This window comes from Pieris napi, chromosome 4 (assembly GCF_905475465.1).
Source record: "Pieris napi chromosome 4, ilPieNapi1.2, whole genome shotgun sequence".
NCBI lineage: Eukaryota > Metazoa > Arthropoda > Insecta > Lepidoptera > Pieridae > Pieris > Pieris napi.
The window spans coordinates 5289292-5315111 of NC_062237.1; the positions used below are offsets into that span (position 1 = coordinate 5289292).

At 36.1% G+C, this 25820-nt stretch overlaps 3 protein-coding genes and 1 pseudogene across 4 annotated transcripts; 2 read left to right on the forward strand and 2 right to left on the reverse strand.

The window, feature by feature from the left end:
• The first annotated feature begins 107 nt into the window (after nt 1–107).
• On the forward strand, nt 108–6164 carry LOC125048773 (meiosis-specific with OB domain-containing protein-like). Its single transcript, XM_047647648.1, has 9 exons — nt 108–489; nt 565–626; nt 1182–1335; nt 1580–1660; nt 1790–1883; nt 3118–3287; nt 4179–4338; nt 5302–5404; nt 5935–6164. The coding sequence occupies exons 1-9, from the start codon at nt 243–245 to the stop codon at nt 6091–6093; spliced, it is 1230 nt and encodes a 409-aa protein (XP_047503604.1). The 5' UTR covers nt 108–242; the 3' UTR covers nt 6094–6164.
• Nucleotides 3637–25758, reverse strand: LOC125048772 (ecto-NOX disulfide-thiol exchanger 1). 2 transcript variants are annotated; one of them, XM_047647646.1, is made up of 10 exons: nt 25445–25758; nt 25241–25369; nt 24520–25145; nt 24109–24330; nt 23439–23622; nt 21715–21821; nt 21100–21219; nt 19987–20130; nt 19206–19343; nt 18421–18658 (listed from the first exon to the last, which is right to left on the reverse strand). In XM_047647646.1, the coding sequence occupies exons 1-10, from the start codon at nt 25449–25451 to the stop codon at nt 18476–18478; spliced, it is 1860 nt and encodes a 619-aa protein (XP_047503602.1). In that variant the 5' UTR covers nt 25452–25758; the 3' UTR covers nt 18421–18475. The 2 variants fall into 2 exon arrangements, with proteins under 2 accessions (XP_047503603.1, XP_047503602.1); XM_047647647.1 differs by lacking the exons at nt 18421–18658; nt 19206–19343 and adding an exon at nt 3637–3647 and having other exon boundaries at nt 19966–20130.
• Nucleotides 6872–17944, forward strand: LOC125048774 (dynein intermediate chain 3, ciliary). The gene is made up of 12 exons (XM_047647649.1): nt 6872–7124; nt 7753–7900; nt 8346–8598; nt 8869–8978; nt 9303–9454; nt 9981–10115; nt 10187–10268; nt 11133–11311; nt 11558–11690; nt 16515–16619; nt 16784–16911; nt 17663–17944. The coding sequence occupies exons 1-12, from the start codon at nt 6910–6912 to the stop codon at nt 17733–17735; spliced, it is 1713 nt and encodes a 570-aa protein (XP_047503605.1). The 5' UTR covers nt 6872–6909; the 3' UTR covers nt 17736–17944.
• Nucleotides 20377–20496, reverse strand: LOC125049264 (annotated as a pseudogene).
• Nucleotides 25759–25820: the final 62 nt, after the last annotated feature.

Consider the following 25820-nt stretch of genomic DNA (forward strand, 5'->3'; position numbering starts at 1 on the left):
ACTTCTTACTTCTTTTTTTTTTTACAGACTACAAATGAAAAAAAAAATATTTTAATTCTGTGGTATCCTGTTAAAGTTTATGGTATTCTTGTAAATTTCGCGGCAATTTTTATTTATTTATAACCAACTTTTATTTGAAAGAAAAGCAAAAAAATATCATATTATAGAAAACACAAGTACGAAGTCTAAATATTAATTTAAAAGAGTGAATTTTTTATTGGATAGAACTTTTCGTCCTTATAATGGTCGGTGTTCAAAAAATTCGTTTGAATAATCTTAATATAAATGTTTGCAATGCTCTGATAGTGGGTATAATAATTGCTAAACACAGTCCAAGAATTATTGGAACAAAAAAGAAAAACGGTGAATCACGAGGAGTTATGTCCTTTACTTTAAGAGATTCAGATGTAGATACAATAAATACTGACGTTTGGGGCTCCGAATATTTCGTAATTACTTTCTATGAACGATTTTTAGTAGGTGACGTAGGTATATATCCCAAATGGTTATGTTATATCTATATAAAATATTTACTTATTATAATCTGATGATTTTTAATTTTAGTTGAAATTTCCTCACCAAAAATATCAGTAAAATCTGGTGAAAATGATGCTTTCAGACCGCAGGTTAGTACATCATTACTTGACTCGGAATTTATAAATAAAAGGTCTGTATAGAGGCTACCCTGTAAAATTATTTATTATAAAGCGTAATTTCACAGTTTCAGAGATACCTATATGTAAATTTTGAGAAAACCATAATATAATTAACTGACTGACAAAAAACATTCTTTACTGATTGGCAAATAATAAAATAAGTACCTATTAGAAATACAAAGATTTGGTTAGATTCAGTTGCATGGTTATCCCGCTAGTAACGACATCAATCATACATAATATTTAAGTTTACATATATTTCAATGCTTGTTTAAAAAGATTTAAAAAAAAATAAAAGATTTTACTATTTCGCGTGTCACTAATTTGAAGGTTTACGGGTGGTTGAGGATTTTAATATCTGAAATTTGAAATTTCTGCATTACACTCTCTAGGCCTAGAGATCACATTCACATTTAACACCTCATTTTTTAAAGTCGCGATAACAATAATTAACAAACTTATTTCTTTATGTTTATGGGTTTATAAATAATTAACGCATTTAAAACTATGCCTATTCTTTCGTAGGTGTCATCGCCGTTTTATTTGTCCCTTAATGAAGGCACATCAGAAGTTAATATTTTTAGTGGTGACACGTTTTCGTTCTTTTTGCCCCTTCTTCATATTCCAACAAAGCCATGCGCTGGATATTGTGGTTTAGCTGAAGTATTGAAATTTTCAGGTAAATTGATAGTTATTTAATCTTTAAGGCTAAAGATGTGTTCTTTCCGTTATCTCGTAATCTTGTAAGTTCAAACACAAAAGCATTGGTTTTCTCTGGAATAGAACTCAACTATACAGGATAAGAGAAAACCGAGTGTTAGCATAGTATTTCATAAGCTCCGGATTTACTATATTCAAACAAAATTAAAAGGAGAAAGGTGTAAAACGTTCCATTAATTATAGACTAAGGTTTTTTGTTTCAGAGCAAACTAATAATGTTTATGTCGATTTGTTAGTACTGGTTAAATCTATTCAACCCCCAAAATCAATCAGGACCAAAAAAGGTATCTTTTATTTAATTTAATTCATACATTTATATATATATACGAGTATATACAGATATAATTTACGTGCCTATATTAATTAATATTTGTATTGGACTTCGTTGTCTTTAATTATTAAAATATTTTTAGGGTCTGACATGACAGTTCGTGCTGTCGAAATAATTGATAATACAACTCCAGGTTCTGTATTCTTAGATATGTTCGAGATTGATACAATTCAAAGGTAATTTTTAAAAAATGCTCTGGATAAAGAATTCTAATTATTACAATATAAACTATGAGTATGTTTATTATTGCTAGAGAACCTATTTTTAACACTTCGTATTTGAAATTATCTATACTAATATAAAGAGGAAAGATTTGTATGTAAGTATGTTTGTAACGAATTATCTCAAAGTACTGGACCCATTTTAGAAATTCTTTCGCCTATGCTACATATCACTGATTAATATAGACTATTTAATTGCAAGGAAAAAATAAGCATCCCTATTAAAATTACAATAATGTTACCCAAGATGTAAGAATATACCTATAAAATATCTTGATGATAGAATAAAAAAATATTCCACAATATTAAAGAACATATCAATAACTACATTTTTTTTAAATATGTCCACCAGTGCGAAGCCGAGACGGGCCGCTATTGGTAATATAAAAATAGATGCAAAATAAATTAATATGGTACATATACGTATATTAACACCATTTACGCCATCTTTACACTTACCTACATTTTTAGTATCAGAATTAGCCCTAAGTTAGATATAGAACTTTTGAAATACGCAACGGAATTAAATTGCGGTGATTGAGTAATTTAATAAGAAGGTTAATTCTATGTAGAAAAAAATGTGTGCGTATACTAGGTGTACACACGTAAGAAGTGAAACTTCTTTATGACCTTATTTTTCGAAAAATGATCTACTATATGCAACTTAACGAAATTGGTTAAGTAAAGTTTAACAAAAGGCTTTTATTATCATAGACATGAATACAAAAACAATTATTTCATTTTACCTTATTACTACTAAGATTATTACAGAATTTCATTAATTGTAATAGAATTATTACTATCGTTGTAATCGTTATTATATATTTTTGTTATTAATGGCTTCGAATCTCTTCGGATCAACCGTGGTAGGGACAAAAAAAAGATGACGCGTAACCGAAAAACGTGACGATTTGCTACAAAATTTCTGCCATACATTGATAAAAAATTCATTCTAACGCCGATAAAGAATTTTGACTTCAAAAAGCAACATGGCGCGTAACCGAAAAATGTGACGCGTAACGAAAAAATGTTACACTAAATTTTTTTCCAACCCCGATAAAGAAGTTTCACTTCAATTATTCTCTAATTATTATAATAAGTATTTCCACACTAATACCGCATTATTATTTACATTGCATCCCTGCTAAGCCGGGGTGAGTAGTAGAGATAAATTGATATATGAAACTAGGGCTGAAGAATGGTGCCCCTTAGAAAGCGTGCTATTCATAGCGGATGCACGTGTATCCTGGCGAAGTCGTATGGTTAGGGTACAATCTTGTTCCCGAACCGTCATTACGCATCAACCTCACACGCCTGAAGCAGAGGCACTAAGGCTGTTTATACGGAACCAGGCGAGCTGTAAGTTAAATTTACATACAAAATTTGGTTAAGGCTATATATATCGTAATCAAGCCACAAAAACTTAATGCCTGAATTTTTATATGAAATTTACCATTTTCATATAAATAGTTGTAGGAGCCATTACATCTCATTATTAATTTCAGCTGCACTTGTAACATTTGTTAAACTTGCTTAGTTTATATTTGAATCTATTTCTCGAATATATTTATTTATGATATACAATATAATGCAATATATATATATTTTTTTTATATAGTACAGCTCATATAATTTATAATACTTCTTTTAAAAATAGATAAAAATATTGAGTAGATACCTTCATATCTCTATAACGGCTCTAGTAGTACTCTAATATTACTGGCTAAGAATGGCTGGACCGATTTGGCTAAGTATGGTCTATAAATAATCGTGGAAGTTCAGGGAAGGTTTAAACGTGGGTATCATAAATAATAAGTTAATAAAAGAAGCCTTTCGAAATTGGCGTGTCATAGCTGTAGTATCGATGTAGTCCGATCTCTTTGTTCTAAGTTAAAAATGTTGAATTTTGTATAGAGTATAGAGTATATGTAGGTGATACGAAGTTCACTGGGTCATCAGCCCTGCGATTCTGTAACTCACTTTTCGAACTCACACAGCGGTTTTCGTATCGGCGGTCGCTCTCAAATCAGTCGTGAAGCAGTCATTTTATGATTTGGCATTCTGATTAACAATAAACTAAAAGCTCCCACCTTTTCAGAATGTTTGAAAAGTGAGTTACAGAATCGCAGGGCAGTATTTAAATAAAACTTATTTAACGTCAACACTTGTGGTCAGTTCATGACTGCTAATTCAATGTTTAATATGAATTAATGATAAAAATCGATGTTAGTTAATGTTTAACACTTTAAGGCGGTGGTGAAGTAGCAGCTTGGGCAGCTTGGAGTGGGGAGAGAGCCAGCGCAGCCTCCGTAGCTCAAATTAGAGACAGGCTCGCCTCAGGATCGCCCTTTTCAGCTGCCTTACACGCTGTACTCACGCATCTTGATCTGGAAGACCTGGTTTCTACTACGTAATATATTTCAGCAATATAATCATTAACAACATAATATTTTCGGGCTCAGCCTGTTTACTGATGACAGCAAAACATCTTTCGCCAGACAATAGGGTATAAGTTACAAATTGATTCGCAGGTTGACAGGTAAGCCTCATATTGTGACAGTTGTAAAATTATACTGATTGTAAATAAAAATAAGATACACAAATACTTTTTATATACATTTTTCTTCGTAGCCTATGTACGTGGGTAACACTGAAAATGTTTAGAACTGGCCAGTTAGAAACATTGCTAATTATTTTTTTTTTAATTCGTATCGGGTTCGTACCTGAAACCAAAAGATAATCAGCTCAGTGGGTGTTTCCTTTCGAGGATCGGCCAACTAAAGTAAGGAAAGGAAGAAGTCAAAGACAAAATATGATTGCCTCATTCTTTGGACCGAAAGGTCATTTCGCGACAGTTCTCCTAGAAGATGGAAGGACAGTTGTAAATGCAGACTGGTATGTCCATCGCTGTTTGCTTGTTGTCTTAGAAAACATTCGACAGCAGCGCCCTCGAAGCAGGATCCTTCTTTACCACGACAATGCTTCAGCGCACTCCGCAAAACGGACCGTTGAATATTTGACTATGGCAGGTGTCGAGATAATGAGCCATCCGCCATACAGTCCTGACCAGGCGCCCTGTGACATTTATTCCCAAGAACTAAAGATAAAATTTGAGATATTCGTGTTACGAGCCCCGAAGATGCCGTGAAAGCGTACGAAAATCCCATAGAAGAAACCCCTAAGGAAGAATGGGCCCACTGTTTTTCTCAGTGGTTCCATCGAATGCGCCGATGTGTAGAGAGGAACGGAGATTACTTCGAAAAACAATAAAAGTATTGGCAACTTTCTACATTAAGGCGTTTTTCATTTTCTAAACTTTTTCAGTGTTGCCTAGGTATGTACAGCAATTTCAAAGAAAAACAACATATTTCAGAAACGTTAACATAGAAGACATTCGAGTTCGGTTTGCAGATCACACCGGGGAGTTGACAGCGCGTTTACCACTTAATGTTCTAGGAGACGTTTTCGGATATAATGTAATTATTACAAAATAATAATAGAAAATAGTCATATAAAGAATCTAAGTCGGGAATTTGATTTTCCATTCAAATAAAGAAGTTTAAAATGCTTCTATTTGATCTTGCTTTGGGTAGGTATATTTAAATTAATCACGATGGTTTCATTATATATATATTTTCATATAATATTGAATAAAAAGCACCAATGTACATTTTATGTCGCTTTTCCCATTACTTTAAGGCTTGTATTTTAGTTCATTAAACAAAATTATGACTTGAGATATGAATTAGATTACTTTAGTCTTATAGTTTGTATTCAGAGGCGAAAAATATATTTCAAATAAGTAGTTTATGGTACTTCCGCATTGCTCGCTCTTTACCTTATCTTATATATTTAAGCCGAGTTATCGCTTCTATCGCTTAGTGACCTATTACCCTTCCGATGACGTCACTGGCTTCAATTCCCGGCGAGACATAACCAAACAACAAAGACAGCCAGAATTAGCTCTATTATTTATGTAATAACATAATGGTATAACTTTATACAGGCTGATCAACTAAAAATGATGACGAGCGATGATCGTGCTGCAATCCGTTGGAGACTCTTACTAGAACAATGCTCAGCTAAATTGGGCGTAACTCCACCTCGAGTCATTGTACTCACTTTGAGACGCGCGTCATCAGCCGATCCAATACCTTTGTACTGATTTTTTAAACTTCTATTGTTTAATATAAACCTAAAACATATTCTATCTTTCTTAAATAAATAACTTGTTCTTCATTTGTTTTATTTAATCAGTAGTTACAAAACATCTAAGTACTATAGTTTGAATAAGTTCATATTCGAGAAATGCATTGATTAGAAGAGCATCAGATTGTATAGCTTAACTTTATGGCTTCTTTCAATGTAAGACTGATAAAATCTTAATATATATAAATTACGCGTCACGTTGTTTGTCCGCTATGGACTCCTAAACTACTTAACCGATTTCAATCAAATTTGCACACCATGTGCAGTTTAATCTAACTTAAAATCTGGGATAGCTTACATCTTAATTTATACCCGCAATATTATTTTATTGCAAAATATTTGTTTATTATTTGATAGTCACAATTCTAACAGATGGCGCTGTGTTCAAAGTACCAACGTTTCACATTAGCTACAATTTTATGGCATAATCACCAAAGCATGGTGGTCCCCATGACTGGTGTTCTTCTACCATTTCCCTTGAATAGTTTACTACTATGTAATATAACAAAAACCTTAGCCGCAGCAACGCTTGGCAGGTCTGCTAGTATTACTATAAATCCTTATTAATATTACTATAATAATGCCGTTACAATTCATTGAAGATTCAATTAATAATGAACAATCTTGCTCATTGTTTAGGATCTATTTAAAATATAGCGTACGTGCTTTTGGGTTTGATGTAAGTTCATGTCTTGCGTTGGTAACCAAGGATATCGACCCAACTTATTTCTATTGAGTCTTTTAAATCAAGTGGTCTAATATTACCGAATAAATGGATAAACAAGAGAAGACAGAACTAACTTATGAATATACAAAGCGTAGAAAATATTTTGGACGGCAAACGCTTTTTGAAGACCATGGCCCAGAAATAATTGTCAACATACCATGCAATCCGGCGTTGTACAAAAATTATATTTTACGCAACCCAGTACATGTGGCCACCGAGAATACGAAAAGCATGTCTGAACACTGGGTAAATTCTGTAAGGTAGGAATTTAACTTGGCTAAATTAAAGACTTAGCTTTAACATGTTAACGATGTTTCCGTGTCTGTTTCTCTTATTCAAAATATGATATTTTTAAAATGTACAGTAAGTTAACAAAGTATTTTTTTTGAGTAGTTTAAGTATTTTGTATCTACTTATTATTTCTTAGACGAATCAGGCTAAGTGATAAAATCAGAAGTACGAAGATAAGGCAAAAAACCAAAGTCAAGGATATACTAACGCATATAGATCATTTAAAATGGAGCTAGACAGGACATATGCTGAGATGCAAAGAAAACAAGTGACTCTTTGGTACCCAAGAGACGGGACTAGACGCCAGGGTCGCCCGAAATCACGCTGGAAAGACGACATCAGCCTGACTTTGGGACCTTATTGGACCAGAGTCGCAGAGGATAGAACACAATGGAGAGAGCTGGAGGAGGCCTATGCCAAAAGGCACGCCGAATTCCTAGACATAATATAAAATGACACTACATACCCACACCTAATTGTTTACCTTAATCAAGTATATTATGTATCACTTTTCTGGAAATAAAAGGCTTTATTGTTATTATTATTACTTACGTCCTGTATATGTAGGCTAAGTATTATAAGTTTTAAACTTTTTAGGGCAGAGTACACAACGTCTGGGATGAATCACGTTGAAGGAGGTTGGCCAAAAGACATAAATATGAACGATCCAGAAGCTGCCCAGAGATACAGACGAAAGATTGAGAAAGATGACGCTTACATTCACGCCGTTATGCATTTAGGGCATGTAATATGAGTTTTCAGTTAACTTTGTCTTAAAATAGAACTGCGACAAAAGTCGTCTATGTTCGTTTCAGGGTCTAACTTTCTATTAAAAGTAACTAAATTAATCAAAATTATGCAAGTGTTTATATTATTTTTCGTAAGTAAAGAATAAAACGATCGTCGTTAAGATGCTATTATTGGAAGTATAATAAACGGCCAGTGTCAAATACATAAAAAATACCTAAAAATTCATGTGTCTTTGAAATGTTCAAAATTCCTTATTGGTTTTTTTTATATTTTAAAAATTTCATCAACTGACCGAATTTCAAGTTTTGCTACCATAAAAAGTTGGGTATATACCCACAGGATTTTCAAGTTTTTGATTTTTTGTTAAGACTTTTTTCATGTCATGTCATGTAGCGCATGAGTTAATGATGCTCGCAATGAATGAACGCCTTTGTTCTCAGAGCATGGAGCACAATATCCTTCAGAACAACGCGGTCGATATGTATCAAACGTATTATTCGGAACTGCCTTCTATCCCACCAGTCGAGCGAAGCAGCTGTCATACAGTTAACGTCTATAGAGAGCCTGGTACGCGAAGGCCGGTAAGGTCTCTGTCTTGGCAGGCAGAAGGAGCTCGACTTGCTTCAGCGCATGCAGATATTGATTTCATGAGAAACAGCCGAAGCTTGCAGTTCTCTTACATTTGGGATATAGGTAAAGATACTGAGCGAGAACCGAGCTGGCATTGTAAATGTCCAATTACGAATATGAATGTGTAGTAACTTCTTTATCTTTTTACTATCATGTAATTTTACATTAAGTATATAAAAGTTTAAAACAATTACGTGTTTACCAAAAAATGACGGAATTATATAATTTAAAACTAAATGATAAAGCACTAGATTTCTTAGGGAGAGGGGTGTTGCTTTTTACAATGAAACTATGTCCTAATTCGTGCGAACAAGCTATATCTTTTTTTTGTAGAAAACGCTAACGCGCCAGAACTTGTGATAAAACCACCACAGCCACTTCTTGATCTCCAATATAATCCACGTGACCAACATATTTTAGTTGGTGGTATGTCAAACGGGCAAGTAAGTGTACAATATCCTACTTATATATATGTATATATATATATATATATCTGCATTTTGTGCAAACCAGAAGCTAGTATTACACAGAAACTCTAGATCAAATCAAATCAATGAAACCTAAGTCTAGGTAGATCACTTGAAAACCCTTAAAGCATTATGATGAAGCGGTAACTATTACCTTCATAATATTAATTTAGATGTGATTAATACATAATGTTAATAAAAGCGATTATTGAAATAAAATTGAAACCGATCACTTACAAGTATTTTCGAGACGCAGGAAACGTGCACTTAGTAATAAACTGATGCCGATACAAATTTTAGGTAGGCTGTTGGGACATGCGGAAAGGTGGCGAACCATTTGGTGTTTGCCCACCTCATGTCGCACATAGAGACCTTGTAAGGAATGTACTATTTGTTCATTCTAAAACTGGGGCTGAATTCTTTTCATCGTCACCTGACGGCGTTGTTAAATGGTAATTTCGATATTTATATTAGAGAATTTCTAACATCCATGCTATCTTTAATATGTTTTTTTTGCATAAATCTTATTCGATGCACCGATTATAATTTGATCATATTTTTTAAGTACAGCATCTAGTATATTACTAGCAGACCGGCCAAGCGTTGTTGTGGCTAAGGTTTTTGTTATATTACATAGTAGCAAACTATTCAAGGGAAACGGTAGGAGAACACCAGTCATGGGGACCACCATGCTTTTTTGGTGGTTATGCCATTAAATTTTAGCTTATGTGAAACGTTGGTACTTTCAACACAGCGCCATCTGTTAGAATTATGACAATCAAATAATAAACAAATATTTTGCAATAAAATAATATTGCGGGTATAAATTGAGATGTAAGCTATCCTATCTTTTAAGTTAGATCAAACCGCACACGGTGTGCAAATTTGATTGAAATCGGTTCGGTATTTTAGAAGTGCAATAGCGGACAAACAGCGTGACACGTAATTTATATAATATATTAAGATAATACATTTTAGGTGGGACATTCGAAATATGAATGAACCGACAGATTCAATGATAATAGACCTTGTAAGATTAGCTTCAGAGACCCAAAGCATCAACAGAGCTCTGGGCATATCTGCTCTGGAATATGAATCTACGATTCCAACAAGGTAGGTGGAAGTATATCATTTCCAAGGTTTGTTATGTATTTTCATATTTATAAGAAATTTATCATTTAAAGATTCATGGTTGGAACTGAATCTGGGCTTGTAATAGGAGGAAACCGAAAAGGCAAAACGCCATTAGAAAAGTTGCCTTCTAAGGTGAGTAGTATCCGTACATCTAATAATAATATATCTAATCAATAAAATTCAATATTTAAAATATAAAATAATGTGTGCGTCTCCGGACAACCGAGAGAAGTGTTAACTTAAACTAATATAAGTTGAACTATTTAATATTGAAATTGTTTAACTTGAGAAAATCTATTAAAAGTTTAAATATTAATCATTACTTTAATTTTGTGTATATTTATACGATAATATAAGGAAAGGCTATTTAATAATGAAATCTTTTATTGATTATAAAATATATTTTATACTTATTTACAATTCTTGAATGATTCTTTATTAGTGTCATTATTTAATCAGATAAAAAAACTATTGGCTTATGGCAGCTATAATAGGCAACGAAATTTTTACATTGTTTGTCATAAAAGCTTGCATACACGCTGTTAGAGTGAGAGAAGAGGAGCCTGCCTACAGCTGTCGTATGCGTGAGAGAAAGGGAAGCTAGGCAGACTGGCGCCGTAACGCGTTACGTAACGAAGGGGTTTACCTTCCCATAATAATATAATAATATAATATAAGAAGTTATAACTTCAAAATGTGTTATTTTTATAGCAAACCAACGCCGGTACTCTCAACAGCCATGGCGAACCCAACACAATTTCGATATAGTTTTTGTATGTCCTTCGCAATGATGTCGCGGCCATCTTGGGATCACGTAGTACAAAACATAAATATTGAAGTCGGGAACGATTATGAGTAGTCTAGTCTTGCAAACGTTAATTTTGCCCCTAAGGGTTTTATAATATCTGCAGAAAGAATATATTTTAATAATTTTTCACTTTTGTTGCATGCCAATGTAATTGTATGTTTTATTTGTTTCTTGAATAAACATTTCAGTACGAAGCTCATTTGGGCCCAGTATATGCGCTTCAAAGGAATCCGACGTTTTTAAAGAATTTTCTTACTGTTGGTGACTGGACTGCTCGAGTATGGAGTGAAGATTGTCGTGAATCGTCAATTCTGTGGACGTATTCACATCAAACAAAATTAACAGATGGCGCTTGGAATCCTATCAGGTACTTCAACGAAAAAATATCGGCTTATACGCGATTAATAATCACAATTTAACATTAAATTTAGAAAAAGCTTTGCGTACTTTACACTTTCTACAGATATAAAAATATTATTTTCTTTAATGATCTTTTGCATATTGTTTTAGTTCTGAATATACTTATTTCTAGAATACGTGACCTCTTGTGTTGCTAGAAGAAATAATAATATCTTAGTATTTTTTGGATACATAAAATTTTTCGGTGATATAGATTCTCTCTAATGCTGATAACACAGTGGGACGGCTGTCTGTCATGTTGGGATTTATTACGTCGTAGAAGCGCACCGATAGTTACAGCACAGCTTTGTGATGAACCATTACTAAAAGTGCGGCCTCATGAGGGGGTAAGTGTAAAACTTTAATATGAAATAAAACAACGACTTTTTCAGTAGAAAGCCTTTCCTTTAAAGCGCCTAATCTCTCCATTCTGCGCCTTCTTCGTCTTACCGGCGAAGTTTCAGATGCTTTAAGACAACTTATGGTATACATTGATTCTAAGCATAAATTAATATTTGGAAAGACTGCGTGGTGTTTGCATAGGTCTATAAAGTACGGGCCGTTCAAGTATTACGTAAGCACTATAGGGGGGTCTTTGATTTTCTTATTTGGTAATCACCAGTAATTATTTACTTTTTACAGATATTACCCACACATTGTCTATGCTTGAAAACGAAATGCATTTTCGAGGCTACCTACAAAAAAATAATACGTTTATAATTTATATACTATTATTTTGGAGTACTGTCTCTCAGAAAACCGGCGTGAAGTGATGCAATAGGTTCGCCCTATTGTACTCGCGTTTCGTGCGGTGAGAGAGACTCCCGGAGCCCATCCCCCCCCCCCCCCCCTCTACAAGAAATATGAAGGTGCAGAAAAAACAGAAACTAGTGTACCACACGCGCTCGCGGTGGAGATTCCCCCCTGGGCGTCCAACACCGGGACACACAGCACCCGGTGGTGGACGCACAGGCTGCCCTTCGTATTCTGGGGGGGGCAATTCTGCGCTCGATAAAAACAACAGTAATCGTTCTCGGGGCAAACGGAGCAATTTAACAAAGGCACCCCCGTCCACACTCGCCGTGGACTTCACAAATGTTAGGGGGCTCAATTCCAACATCAACGCTGTCCACTACCATTTAGAGACTGCGAAGCCGGCCTTGCTCTTTCTTACCGAGACTCAGATTTCCTCCCCGGCTGATACTTCCTACCTCTCCTACCCGGGGTACAAATTGGAACATTCATTTGTGCCGCGGGCTGGAGTTTGCGTGTACGTCAGAGAGGATATCTGTTCTCGTCGCCTCGGGACGCTTGAAGGACCTACGCTAGCCTCTGGCTGCGCGTAGACTGCGATGACCATCCGCGATTCTACGCATGCCTGTATAGGTCCCATAGCGGAAATACCGAAACTGACCGACTCATTGAGCACATCCAAATGGCTACAGATTCCCTGCTCGAAAGGGTTCCTACCGCTGAAATCGTGATACTTGGCGATTTTAACGCCCACCATGCCGATTGGCTCGGCTCAGAAACCACCGATCATGCGGGAAGATCCTTTCACGACTTTGCTTTGGCTTACGACTTGACGCAAATGGTCCCTGCGATTACGCGAATACCAGATGTGGATGGTCATAAACCCTCTTTGTTGGACCTTCTGCTGACTTCACATCCGGAGAACTACCAAGTCTCTGTTGAACCGCCATTGGGTTCATCAGATCATTGTACTATCGCGAACTCGGAAACTTATCTTCACCTTTAAGAATCTCCGTAATATTGCTGAAAAATCGATAATTAAAGTGGTTTATCAATCCCTCTGCCAATCCGTTTTAAGCTATTGTGTTACTGTCTGGGGAGGGGCTTGTAAAACTAATCTTATAAAACTGGAGAGGGCTCAGCGTGCGTTATTGAAAGTAAGTTATTCTAAACCATTTTTTTACCCTACCAAAGATCTATATCTTTTATCTGACGTGTTGAGTGTTCGTCAACTATTTATACTGAACACTGTGCTCAAACAACACTCCATAACTCGCTATGATCCTTCTTTGAATGACAACAAACGATGCAAATATAAAGTCTGCACCTCAGATACCCGTTGGTCCACAGCTTTCTCAAGAAGGTTTTTTGGTTTTATGGGCTGTCACCTATATAACAAGATAAACAGGTTGATCAACATATATCCGCTTACTAAATATGAGTGTAAAAAAGCTACAGTCAAATGGCTTAAAAATCTAGACTACGAGGGGACTGAGAAGTTGTTAGTAGTCCTCAGCTAATACCTAACACTAACACGTTATGTATACGAGTACATAGGTACACTATCACCCAGGCTCATATATGCTTCACTAAGACATATATACACTAAGTCATAAATTCACTAACACATGCATACATTAACACTTACATACACTAAACCATACATGCACCATCACATACACCCACTTAAATGTGAGTATATTTGTAATATTTGTAATAGTTTCTCGATCAAATTGATGTACCTACTTAAATTCCATTCGGTCCGGATGCGGAGGGACTGGCAATCTGTAATACAGGTATCCTAGTACAGTCGCCAGTCTCTCACACAGATTTTGCCTGTTAATGCTGAAATTTGTATTTTGTGTCTGTATTTTTTTTTTTTTTGTGTGAGAGAAAACAAATAAATATTTTATTTTATTTATTATTATTGTGTGGTCCGGAGCATTGTGCCGTTCACGCGCCCTCTACGGCCTAGCTTCGCGGGCTGTCGCCGCGTGTGGCACTATAAGTCAGCAGATTGGGATGGGATGCGGTATTTTTTTGCGTCCTACCCTTGGGGGCCCATTTGCTTTTCGTCGAGTACTCCAGATGCCGTCGCTGACTCTGTCGCCGAGGTGGTCCTGCAGGGTATGGATCTTTTTATTCCATTCTCTGCAGTGCCGGTCGGTGGCAAGTCCCAGCCTTGGTTTAGGCGTTCTTGCAAAGCGGCTTTGCGCCGTAAGCGTGAATGCTTCAAAGCCTGGGCAGAAGCGGTGACATCCTGTGATGTGACTATCGGCGAACGTAAAAAAGCATACAATTCAGCCTCCAGGTCCTTCAAGCGGGAAATCGCTAAAGCAAAGTCAGAGCACATTGCCAGATTTGGTGAGAAATTGGCCCACCTCCCTTCGGGAACTCGAGCCTTCTGGTCTCTTGCCAAAGCTGTCCAAGGGAATTTCTGTCAGCCCTCAATTCCACCATTGCATAGGGAGGATGACTCACTGGCCCATACCGCGAAAGAGAAGGCCGATCTTCTAGGCTGTCTCTTTGCGTCGAACTCCACTTTGGATGATCAAGGGAAGGAACCACCGACACTATTGAGGTGTGATACTACGATGCCCGAAGTTATATTCCGGCAACGTGCTATCCGTAAAGCTTTGTCTTCCTTGGACATCCATAAGTCGAGCGGGCCTGATGGCATTCCCCCAATTATGCTGCGTACTTGTGCTTCTGAGTTGGCTCCGATCCTAACGCGCCTTTTCCGGTACCTTTACACGCTCGGAACTGTTCCGAGTGCTGGAAGATCGCTTCGATAGATTCGATCCCTAAAAAAGCCGATCGCTCTGATCCGTCCAACTATCGCCCAATAGCTATAACCTCCTTGTTCTCCAAAATAATGGAAACCATTATTAACAGCCAGCTCTTGAGGTATCTAGAGGGCCACCAGCTGATTAGCGATTCCCAGTACGGCTTTCGTCGTGGTCGCTCGGCTGGTGACCTCCTTGTATACCTTACACATAGGTGGGCAGAGGCAATTGAGTCCAAGGGGGAAGCGCTGGCGGTAAGTTTGGACATAGCGAAAGCCTTCGATCGGGTGTGGCACAGAGCATTGCTCTCGAAGCTTCCAGCCTATGGGCTCCCTGAGAAATTATGCAACTGGATTTCCAGCTTTCTCGCTGATCGAAGCATCAAAGTCGTCATCGACGGAGCATGCTCCGACCTGAAACCTGTGAATGCTGGTGTCCCACAAGGCTGTGTCCTATCCCCGACCCTGTTTATTCTGCATATCAATTATATGTTGCAGCTTAGCAACATTCATTGCTATGCGGACGACAGCACTGGGGATACTTTTTACAGTGGCCGGGCAGGTATTTCTCGGGCTGTTGTCGATGAGTACCGGAACAAACTTGTGTCTGAAGTCGAAACTCTTCTACGTGGAGTCTCGGACTGGGGTAGACTAAATCTAGTCCCCAAGAAGACACAAGTATGCGCGTTTTCCGCTAAAAAAACTCCCTTTGTCGCTACTCCCCTCTTCGAAGACACTCTCCTTAAAGCCTCAGCTAGCATCGGAATACTGGGCGTTGACATATCGAATAACGTTCAGTTTCGCGGTCATCTGGAAGGAAAGGCTAAATTAGCCTCCAAAAAGCTTTGTGTGCTCAGCAAGGCGAGACGGTACTTCACTCCGGGCCACCGCTTGCAACTTTATAAAGCGCAAATTCGGCCCCACATGGAGTACTGCTCTCACCTCTGGGCGGGAGCTCCCCAGTACCAGCTCCTTCCACTTGACCGTATTCAACGAAGAGCGGTTCGAATCATCGGCGACCAGTCACTTTCCGTGCGGCTTGATCCCTTGGCGTTGCGTAGAGATGTGGGATCTCTCTGCATCTTCTACCGCATTTACCATGGAGAGTGTTCAGAGGAGTTGTTCGGTCTAATACCTGCAGCTGAGTTTCATCATCGGACATCAAGGCAAAATACAAAATACCATCCGTATCACCTCGACGTCCGTCGTTCCACAACAGAGCGTTTTCTAAGGCAGTTTTTGCCGCGCACCACCACTATGTGAAACCAGCTGCCCACAGAAGTATTTCCGAACCAATTCGACTTAGGGTCCTTCAAGAAAAGAGCGTACCAATTCTTGAAAGGCCGGCAACGCACTTGCGAGCCTTCTGGCATTGTGAGTGTCCATGGGCGGCGGTATCACTTAACATCAGGTGAGCCTCCTGCCCGTTTGCCTCCTGTTACATAAAAAAAAAAAAATTTGAGCCTAGTAAGCAAGGCTGCTTTGCTGACAAGAGGGGGGGGGGAGGGGGAATTGCAGTAAATGTGCTTACGTAATACTTGAACGGTCCCTTAATTAGATAAAGAAGTTTCTATTCTAATATAAACATCATGTAATATATTTTTTTTACATATGTTTTTTTTTAATTTTACAGGGTCAGTTAGTCGCATGTGGGAGCAGTAAAGGAACAATTTACTTGGCAGAGCTTTCGCAAAACCTTGGCACGGCTGACAAAAACGACAAACAACTGTTGACCCATGTATATTTCCAATTGATCCTCGTAAAGTATAGAATAATCATTGTACATACAAAAATGTGTTTTATACAGATAGTTACGCCCTTCAGGCTTAACCAATTTTAATTATCTTATTTACATACAAGGATGAATTTTCACTACAGTGTAGATTCGTGTATTTTGTATAGATTTTAGAGCGAGAAAACAAACGTGAGCGCATACTCGAGGCACGTATGCGCGAATTACGACTTAAAATGCGTCAAGATCGGGACGGAAACCAGCCACCAGCTGAAGTTGATCCGGGCGTAAATGATAGGTAAACAAAGTCATAAAAAGTATAATTTAAAAGCCCAAAAAAAAAAATATTTGAACGTGAAACAAGCAGGTTGTACAAGAAAATGTACGAAGAACAAAGATGTCCCTCGGAAACTGACTCCCACAAAACAGGAATCTCATAGGCAGAAACCCAGGACTAACGTCTGATAAAATGCAACAATGATGCGTTGTTTGTCCGCTATGGACTCCTAAACTACCGAACCGATTTTAATCAAATTTGCACACCGTGTGCAGTTTGATCTAGCTTAAAAGATAGGATATATATTATTCTACTGTATGTGTGTATGTCACTGAACTCCTCTTAAACGGCTGGACGGATTTGAATGGTTTTTTTTGGGTGGAGCCCTGGAAAGTTTAGTTTAACAAATCAGGCCGGGAGAAGGCGCTTGAGTCGGTACTTTCATACTTTGTTTAATATAATAATCGCTTGAATTATCATGCAGGACAACGTCTGTCGGGCCCGCTAGTATTTAATAAAGATTGGATTGGTAGCTATTACTGTTTTAGTAATATGTATTACATAAATAATTCCATAAATAAAAACAACAGTATTATTTTAAGTGAGTTTACTTATCGAAGTATAAGACTGGATATTAAAAATGTATTAATTCCGAGCATATAAATGGAAAATATAGATTTTTTTTGAACTATGATCATGGATCTAAAACCCAGGAATAATAAAAATCGACATTACCGTCCCTGATAAATTTAGGGTTATTGTTTTTCAACAGGGATCTAGAAGAAGCCACTGCCGAGTATATGCAAATGGTAAATGAACTACGAGCACAACAGAAGAGTCTATAATACCTATAAACCTTTTTGATCAATAATTAGATTTTTTATTTACCATAACTGACTATAAGGTACGCTTTATTTGCGTGAAATACCGTAATTGATATCAAATTAATGATGTAATGCATATGGTATAATAGACTAGATAATATAAGAATTGACTTTGACTAATAATGTAAAATTCCTTAAGACAAATTTGCACGCCATCGTGTGTGGCAGAATATGCGAACGATTTACGATTGTATTACCTTAACATTTGTACCATATTATTCTTGCAATAAATAAATTATTAAGAAAGTTGAGATTGTATTGGTTTTTCTCTTCGAGGTTCATACTACTACTACTGTATAATTAGGATACTAATATAGAAAATAATATTAAGGTAGTTACACTTTATTTCATTAAATTTGTTGTGGTTTTTATTTAATTATAGAAATATTTACAGTACCCTTGAGTCCGATGGGATTATAATTATCTTAGCAGACTTATCGGCGGGTAAAGTATCAATATAACATCTAGTTTTATTTTTTATATATATTATATTGTATAATTATTGTGATAAACGGTTTTCATCCAGTAAACTGCATTTTTAACTAAGTTTAAATATTCTAAATATTTTGACTCATTATAAAGAATTTTTAAGACGGAGTTTGTGTGTTTCACATAATTTCTCATCTGAATGTAAATTATAAACAAATTTGGAAAAAATACTTTATTTATACATAATCCTTAGTCTGATATTATAAATTAACTTATGCACTAAACGCGATAAATTTCCATTTGTGTTCAATATTTGCGCCGACGCCACTCGTGCTCCTTTCAAATACCTCTGGGAATTTCTGGAGAACATCATGGACTGCTGATTGTGAGACATTCGGGAACAATGCACGGACATAGGATACTACGTAATCAAGACTCGCGCCTTGTGGGTGAACCTAAAACATATGAAACCTTTTTCTAATACTAGAACTGTCTGGTCTGGGAATAGCACCATTTCTATAGCCCAGTTATATTTATTCATGTAGGTACACTTACGTCACTAAAAAAATAATGGTTTTAATTTTACATTTACTGTCAGTTCTCAAATCACGCCCTTGGCGTGGAAATGACGAAAAGAACTGGCTATAAACACTGTCACTTCTATTTCATTATTATATTGAAAAGATGAAACAACGTGAGGAAAAGAATTTAAATATAATATGGCCTATAATTATAATAATATTTTATTATATTATGAATGTTAATATTGGTCAGTTTTTATGTATATGTGGCAGCCAACTAGCTTAATTAGCCGTTTAATTAACTGCCTAGCCGTTTAACTAAACGGCGCCAATACGGTAATGAACTTGAAATTGGAGGATATCATCGGTAGGTACGTATCATCACTAGTAAGTACCAAGCCGGTTTCCAACTCACATACACATATATGGCGAAAGCACTTCATACAATATCTATATTGTATACGATCTATCGTGGACATACCTGTAAAAATGCAGACATGACACCAATAAGCTTAGCTTCCCCACATTGCGGTTCAACATCCGGTTTTATTCTCGCTTCCCCTTCTTCCGGTAATGGCGGCGGTGGGGGTGGTTTTGAAACAGGCGATGGCAAAGGAGGCTGCAATTCCAAAATATAAAACATTAGATAATTAAAAAAACTTAATTTTGAGGCACAAAATCGTGGCTCTATATTCAAGGTCAATGTAATGTTTGTTTCATTTTCTATTTATATTTAATACTGACAAGAATCAATGATGGCCTAGTGACTTCAGCGTGCGCCTTTTATCCCTCAAGTCATATCGTCGGTTCGCACCAATGAACTTTCTATGTGTGCATTTAATAAACATACGGTGAAGGAAAACCCGCATCTCTCAAATTAATAAAATTGACATGTGTCAGACATAATCCTGATCATCTACTTGTCTTTGAAAAGATGATCAAAGAAACGGATGCAATCCAGGGCAAAGACCCATTTAGGGTTATATCGCCACTGGATTATTATAATTATTTAATACTTACAAATGCGATACAACTTTTTAACTAAGAAATCCTTTCGATTAAATGTATTCAATGTCCATTCGAACAAAAACATTGTTTTTAACATAAACCACAGTACTGTTTGAATAATCTACTATTAGTATAAGTATAATTTACATAGCAGCGGGCTGTCGATTTCGCACGGCCATTTAATTTTTTAATATTTTCGAATCAGGGATAATGTAGTTTTTCAGTTTATGAACACATGAACATATGGCACTCACATTTTTATCAAACGTCCCCTTCAAAGCTTGTCGCGCAATGAATTGTGCTTTAAATTTTTCCATTTCCTTGTGTGCATCGGCCTTTATCACATCGACTTCGTTTTTGTATGCCTCTAACTGGAATTGCAGGCTCTCATTTTCTACCTATAATTAACCAAGTAAATATAAAATACACTTGCTCAAATTGTCTTCTAGAAAATATAGGACCTTTGGAACCAGCCTTACTAATCCTAAATTGTATGTTCCAATTAAAACAAGTATTATAAAAAAAAAACTTTAGAGGTGTCAAGGGACACCCGGTTGGAAATTCCTTTCGATTAATTTATATGTTAATTGGTATCTTAACAGTATGATAGATTTTCTCGACACCAATCTTACGACGAAAAAAAAAGCCAACATCATGAGGTGTTCCCAGGCGGTCACCCATCCAAGTACTGACCCTCGCCCGACGTTGCTTAAGTTTGGTGATCGGACGTGAACCGGTGTATTCAACGTGGTATGGACGTTGGCGATAGCTAAATCGAAAATGTAAAATATAACAACTATAGCAAAGTGTCGTTACAACTTTTGGTCTTAATTTATTCCGTCTAGCCCCCTTTCGCAACGCTCGATAACTTCGTTCCAACAAGACTAATTTAGTTAAGTGATTCCAAAAATAATTTTCATTTCTTATCCCTACAAAAAAAAGCCAACATCACGAGGTGCTCTCAGGCGGTCACCCATCCAAGTACTGACCTCGCCCGACGTTGCTTAACTTCGGTGATCGGTGACCGGGGTATTACAATAGCAAATAGCAAAAAAGTGTCGTGACAACTTTTCGTAAGAATTTTTTCCGTCTAGCCCCCGTTCATAACGCGCGATAAGGAACTTCGTTCCAAAACTTTGGCGCTACCACATAATACAACAACAATAAACAATATACAAGCTATGAGACAATATTTGAAAAAATTACCCAACGCTTATTGTGAACAGCCTGATTTGAGAACTTTAACTCTGAGCTACACGCTACACACAAAGTCCCTGTTTTATACAAGCTGGTTGTCCTTGGCAAGGTGGAAGATAATAGAAAGCGGGGCAGATCGTCAATCGAGGCTGAGAGAAATCGGTACATACCTTTAACCGCTTGAGATCTTCATTGTTATCACAGAATTGCTTATTTAAAAACCCATTATACTCAGAATTTTCATCAGCGAAGAATTTTTCATTGAACTCCTCTTTCAATGTACTAAACTCCTAAAATAAAATATATTCTATAAGTCCTTAAAACGTTTTACCCTTTTTATCAGACTGCTTCTTTCTGCTATCTTTCTTATTCTTTGTTTTTGCTATCCTTCAATATATATTTTTTATTTCAATTCTTCTGGCGATTGTATGAAAAAAAATCTGTTTTCCGGTCAGTTTCGCTCACACTTTTACATAAGCAATGAGCATCTATAAGAATTTGTTTCAACCGTAAGTCTGGTGGACTACAAGAATCTGCATCTTGTGTATTGCCTGTTAAAATAAAAATAATATAAAAACTTTTCCATCTGCGCACGATGTTATCTTGTCTCTGCAGCCGTTGAATGTTTTCCGACTTACCTTCAAAACGCATTACATATGTATCAAATATGCCTGTAAATTATAAGCTGATTTGTTTTATTGGCGCAGACTCTTGTTTATCTAACATTCCCGAATACATTTTATACAATATAACGAATCCCCGGCAAATGTATAAGACCCACGCACCTGTGTCATTTTCTGCCATGTCTCAATATTTTTCCGCTGTGGTTTTGTGAAATGGTCCCAGACTCGCTGATGCGTGGCCGCCATAAACACTTTCGCCACCTGTTCGACTGAGTTGCACAATTATGTTAGGAGCACTGAATACGACCGACATACCGTACCGCCCCATGTGCAGATGCAACGATGGCACACCGTTCTACCTATTACTCTAGTTGCCTTGGGAACTCGCTTACAGAACTTGTAGCCCGGTATACCCATACGGATATTGTCTAGCTGCCTCGGAGCTAAAGGAATGCCACTAAACACATGAGTAAACCCATGTGAGTTTATTGACAGAGTGACCCCAAAGAATAATTGTAAATCCTTAAACCCCTTACTTATAACAATGCTTGTCATTTAAGGTAAGTAAAAGTTTATAAGTAAAGGGGTAAATGTTTTGACATGGCAAGATGTAAATATAAAAAAAAAGAGTGCGTGTACTTATGTCCGCGCGTAAGAAGTTATACTTCTTTGGCATTATTAAAAATAGTTTTTGATTGCATGCAAATAATTAATTACAATTAAATAATCAAAGACTGGAAAAGGAGTCATTATAGTCAATAAAGTTCAGTTTACATTTAAAAAATTAAATAAATATTTATTATTATTCTCTTACATTAAGTACACTTAAAAACATAAATTCTATTATTATTCGAATGTTGTTTTTAAATTATGTCCAATGCCGTAGCATCTTCCGTGGGCAACTTCATTCTGTTAATTTTGTGTCACGGTGCGCGCGCGTCGTAAAATTTCACTCTCATCAATTTTTCATAACGCGCCTAAAGAAGTATAACTTCAAAAAATATGCTTATTTATTTTCTTAATTTACTTTATATACGCTGTAACTTGCACAGATGAATACTCGAATATCTCTGTCAACAGCATCATCTATTCCCTGTAGAGATTGTTTGAGGATGAAATGTCATGTTATAACTATACTACCTCTTCAAAGGTCGACGCTGCATTCACCTTCCACCTAGTAAGGAGAATTTACTTACTGTATCAGACAATACATCTTACATTTACCCTATATTCTGTATGCTGGAGGATCAAGAGAAGTGTACCAAAATTTGTTTACTCATGAATTTTACAGTATGCACATGTCAAAGCATTTGAACTTACATAATATTCTAGCATTTGCTGCGAATATAAGAAGACTGGACTGCTTGAAATAGTGTTTACCTAATTCACTGTTACTTTGTATACCAACCACAATTCAGAAGACAGATAATTTCAACAGACTATTTAACATCTTATATCCAGATACAGTCAAAATCTGTTATAACGACATCGAAGGGACTACTCATATTCGGTCGTAAAATCGATGAAGAATTCAGCCGGGACCTTTGATTTTATTCAATATAACTGGTGTGTTGAATCTAAACGATGTCGTCATAAACGGTTTTGAGTGTATATTTGCCACACATATTCTCAGTATGTAACTTAGTATGTCTGTGATTTACTCAACGGTGAGAGAATATTATGATATAGATATAAAAACATATGTAATACAGTAAGTGATTAACAACTGCAATTAAACATTTGACTGACAAATCACTTAATGCATGCAAACCATGATTTTTTCTTACCTTGCCATTGATGAATTGTATTCATTCAATGTTGACTGTAAAATGTAACAAATTAGAAGACTGACTGAGCATTGAGCAAAGAGATTTGTTAATACTTACGTTGTTCAATCACTTTCTGTATAGTATTTTTCACTCTTTCTTTGCATTCAGATAATTCCTCCTCTGCCTGCATTTTTTCACTAAACAATCGACGAATATGAGAATTTGTAGCTTGCAACATTGAATAAAACTGATTGGAGTTCTTTTTTGAGCATTCACCACGCTCCAGCCATGATATCAGAGTCTAAAATAAAAAAATAATAAACATAGCTTTGCATTAATATTAGCATTAAAAATATATTATTTTCAATAACCCGTTAAAACCAGTTTCATGTGTACAATATAAGGGTATAAGTTGCCTACCCTTATAAAGGGTCTTATTATACTAATTATACCATATAAATAATTAAAAGTTTTGAATGCATTTACTGCAAATCTTGATCGGGTCATAATAATTGACTAATAAATTATAAATATGTACATATTATAATTATTACTTAAAGTATGAAGTTGAGAATAGGAAAAATTATATTTTACAGGATTAAAAAATTATAGTTTTTTTAATGACCAATTTAATCAATGACATGATGTACAATCAATATATTAGGTAAGTTTTAAGCACTCACAAGTAGATACTTAAAAGAGGTCAGGAACTCAGTTTAATTTTTTTTTAATTTGCTTTTGTGGTTAAGGTTGCTTTTAAGGGTGATTGAGTAAAATGTTCACTTACTGGAAGTGTTGGAGCAAATGCCTCTTCACTTTTAATTTTTTCAGCTAATTGTGTTATGGCAGCATTTGAAAATGGCTGTAGCCTAACAGGAGATGGAGAGCGGGGCTGGAAGTTCATACTATTATCAGCTAGTTCCTGCTGAGCTGATAATTGTTGCATTTGCTGCTGTACCCTCAAAGCCTGTCTCTGCCTCCTCTCATATTCATTTTGATCATCTCTACTCTGGAATATCAAAGTCATATTCATACATCTATCAATGTTAAAGTGTAATAAAAATAGCTTTAGAACACAACAAAATTTATTCTTATTCCAAATAGAGTAAGTTGTTGGCTTCTATTTCTTGAATGTATAAAAATCTATTTTTAATATATAAGTGATCATAATGTAAAAAAATATATATGATAAAATTACCAAAGCATAGTCAACATGCAACCATCCATTAGTTCCCTGTGCCTCATCATCATCGTCATCTTCATCCATATCACTATCCCGATTTATTAGCTTTATTCTATATCCTGATATAACCATAGCAGCTTCTACACAACTTTCTCTATCAAAACGTATGTGGCAGAAGTTCTTTTTTGATAAACGCAAGATCTGGATCCTACCATAATTTTCAAACACATCTCTCACAACACTCTCTCTTATTTTGTCAGGTAGGCCTCCAACAAAGATGGTTCTACATCCAGGAGGTCTTGTTCTTTTAGGTGGTTCAGATGATCCTGGCGCAGGTGGTATTAATTTACAGTGTTTAAACACAATTTCCTTTTTTTCTTGTAATACATTTGGTGTTATGTTCTGATACATTGCCATCACTGTTGGATCCATCATGACACCTCCCATCATACTCATATCTATATTTGCAGGCGCGTTGGGTATGGCAGAGGTTCCCATAGCTTGAATATCCATAGTTTGCTGTGGCATAATTTCAAGACCTGGGTTTGGAATCATTTCCATACCAGGGGGTGGCATTATACCCCCAGCCATCATGCTGTTTTGCATCATCATATTATACATTCCACCCATCATCATATTACCTAAAAAATTATTATATATATTATTAATATTCTTGGATAGACATTTCTACTTTCACTATTTAAGATATAGGAAGAAGTTATGAAGCTTTAATTACCTTGAGGAAACATATTTTGTATCATCATAGGATTTATTGCATTTGGTACCTCCATTATTTTAGTGCCATCGTGATTATCCTTAATCCTATTGCGACTCCTATTGGGAGACCGAGATCTATCTCTCCTGCCTAATATTTGAATAGAAGAATCAGTGGGATAAAACCTAATATTTAAATCATATCCTTTGTTATGGAGAATCTTACCTGACATTTTGTTCTTGCTTCAAGTTAAATTATAGTGTTTATTCAATGAAACATTACCAGTACTATCGAGTAGATAGATAATCTACTGTAAAATAACATATTCTTACAATAACACCAAGAAAAAGAGTATTATGATGAAGAACTATTTCAGTGTAAATGATGTTAATGTAGAGCCGGATACTAAATTATTTTATTATGGGCAATTTACAGTTTACAAGACTAAACCCCAGTATTAAATATTAATATTATTCATGAAAGAAGTCCCCATAGAGAAATAATATACACTCATACTGGATGTCCCCCAGACGCAGCGCTGTAATGAGTAATCGCATGACGTAATGTTGCCAACATTTAGCATATTAATTAATCAAATAAT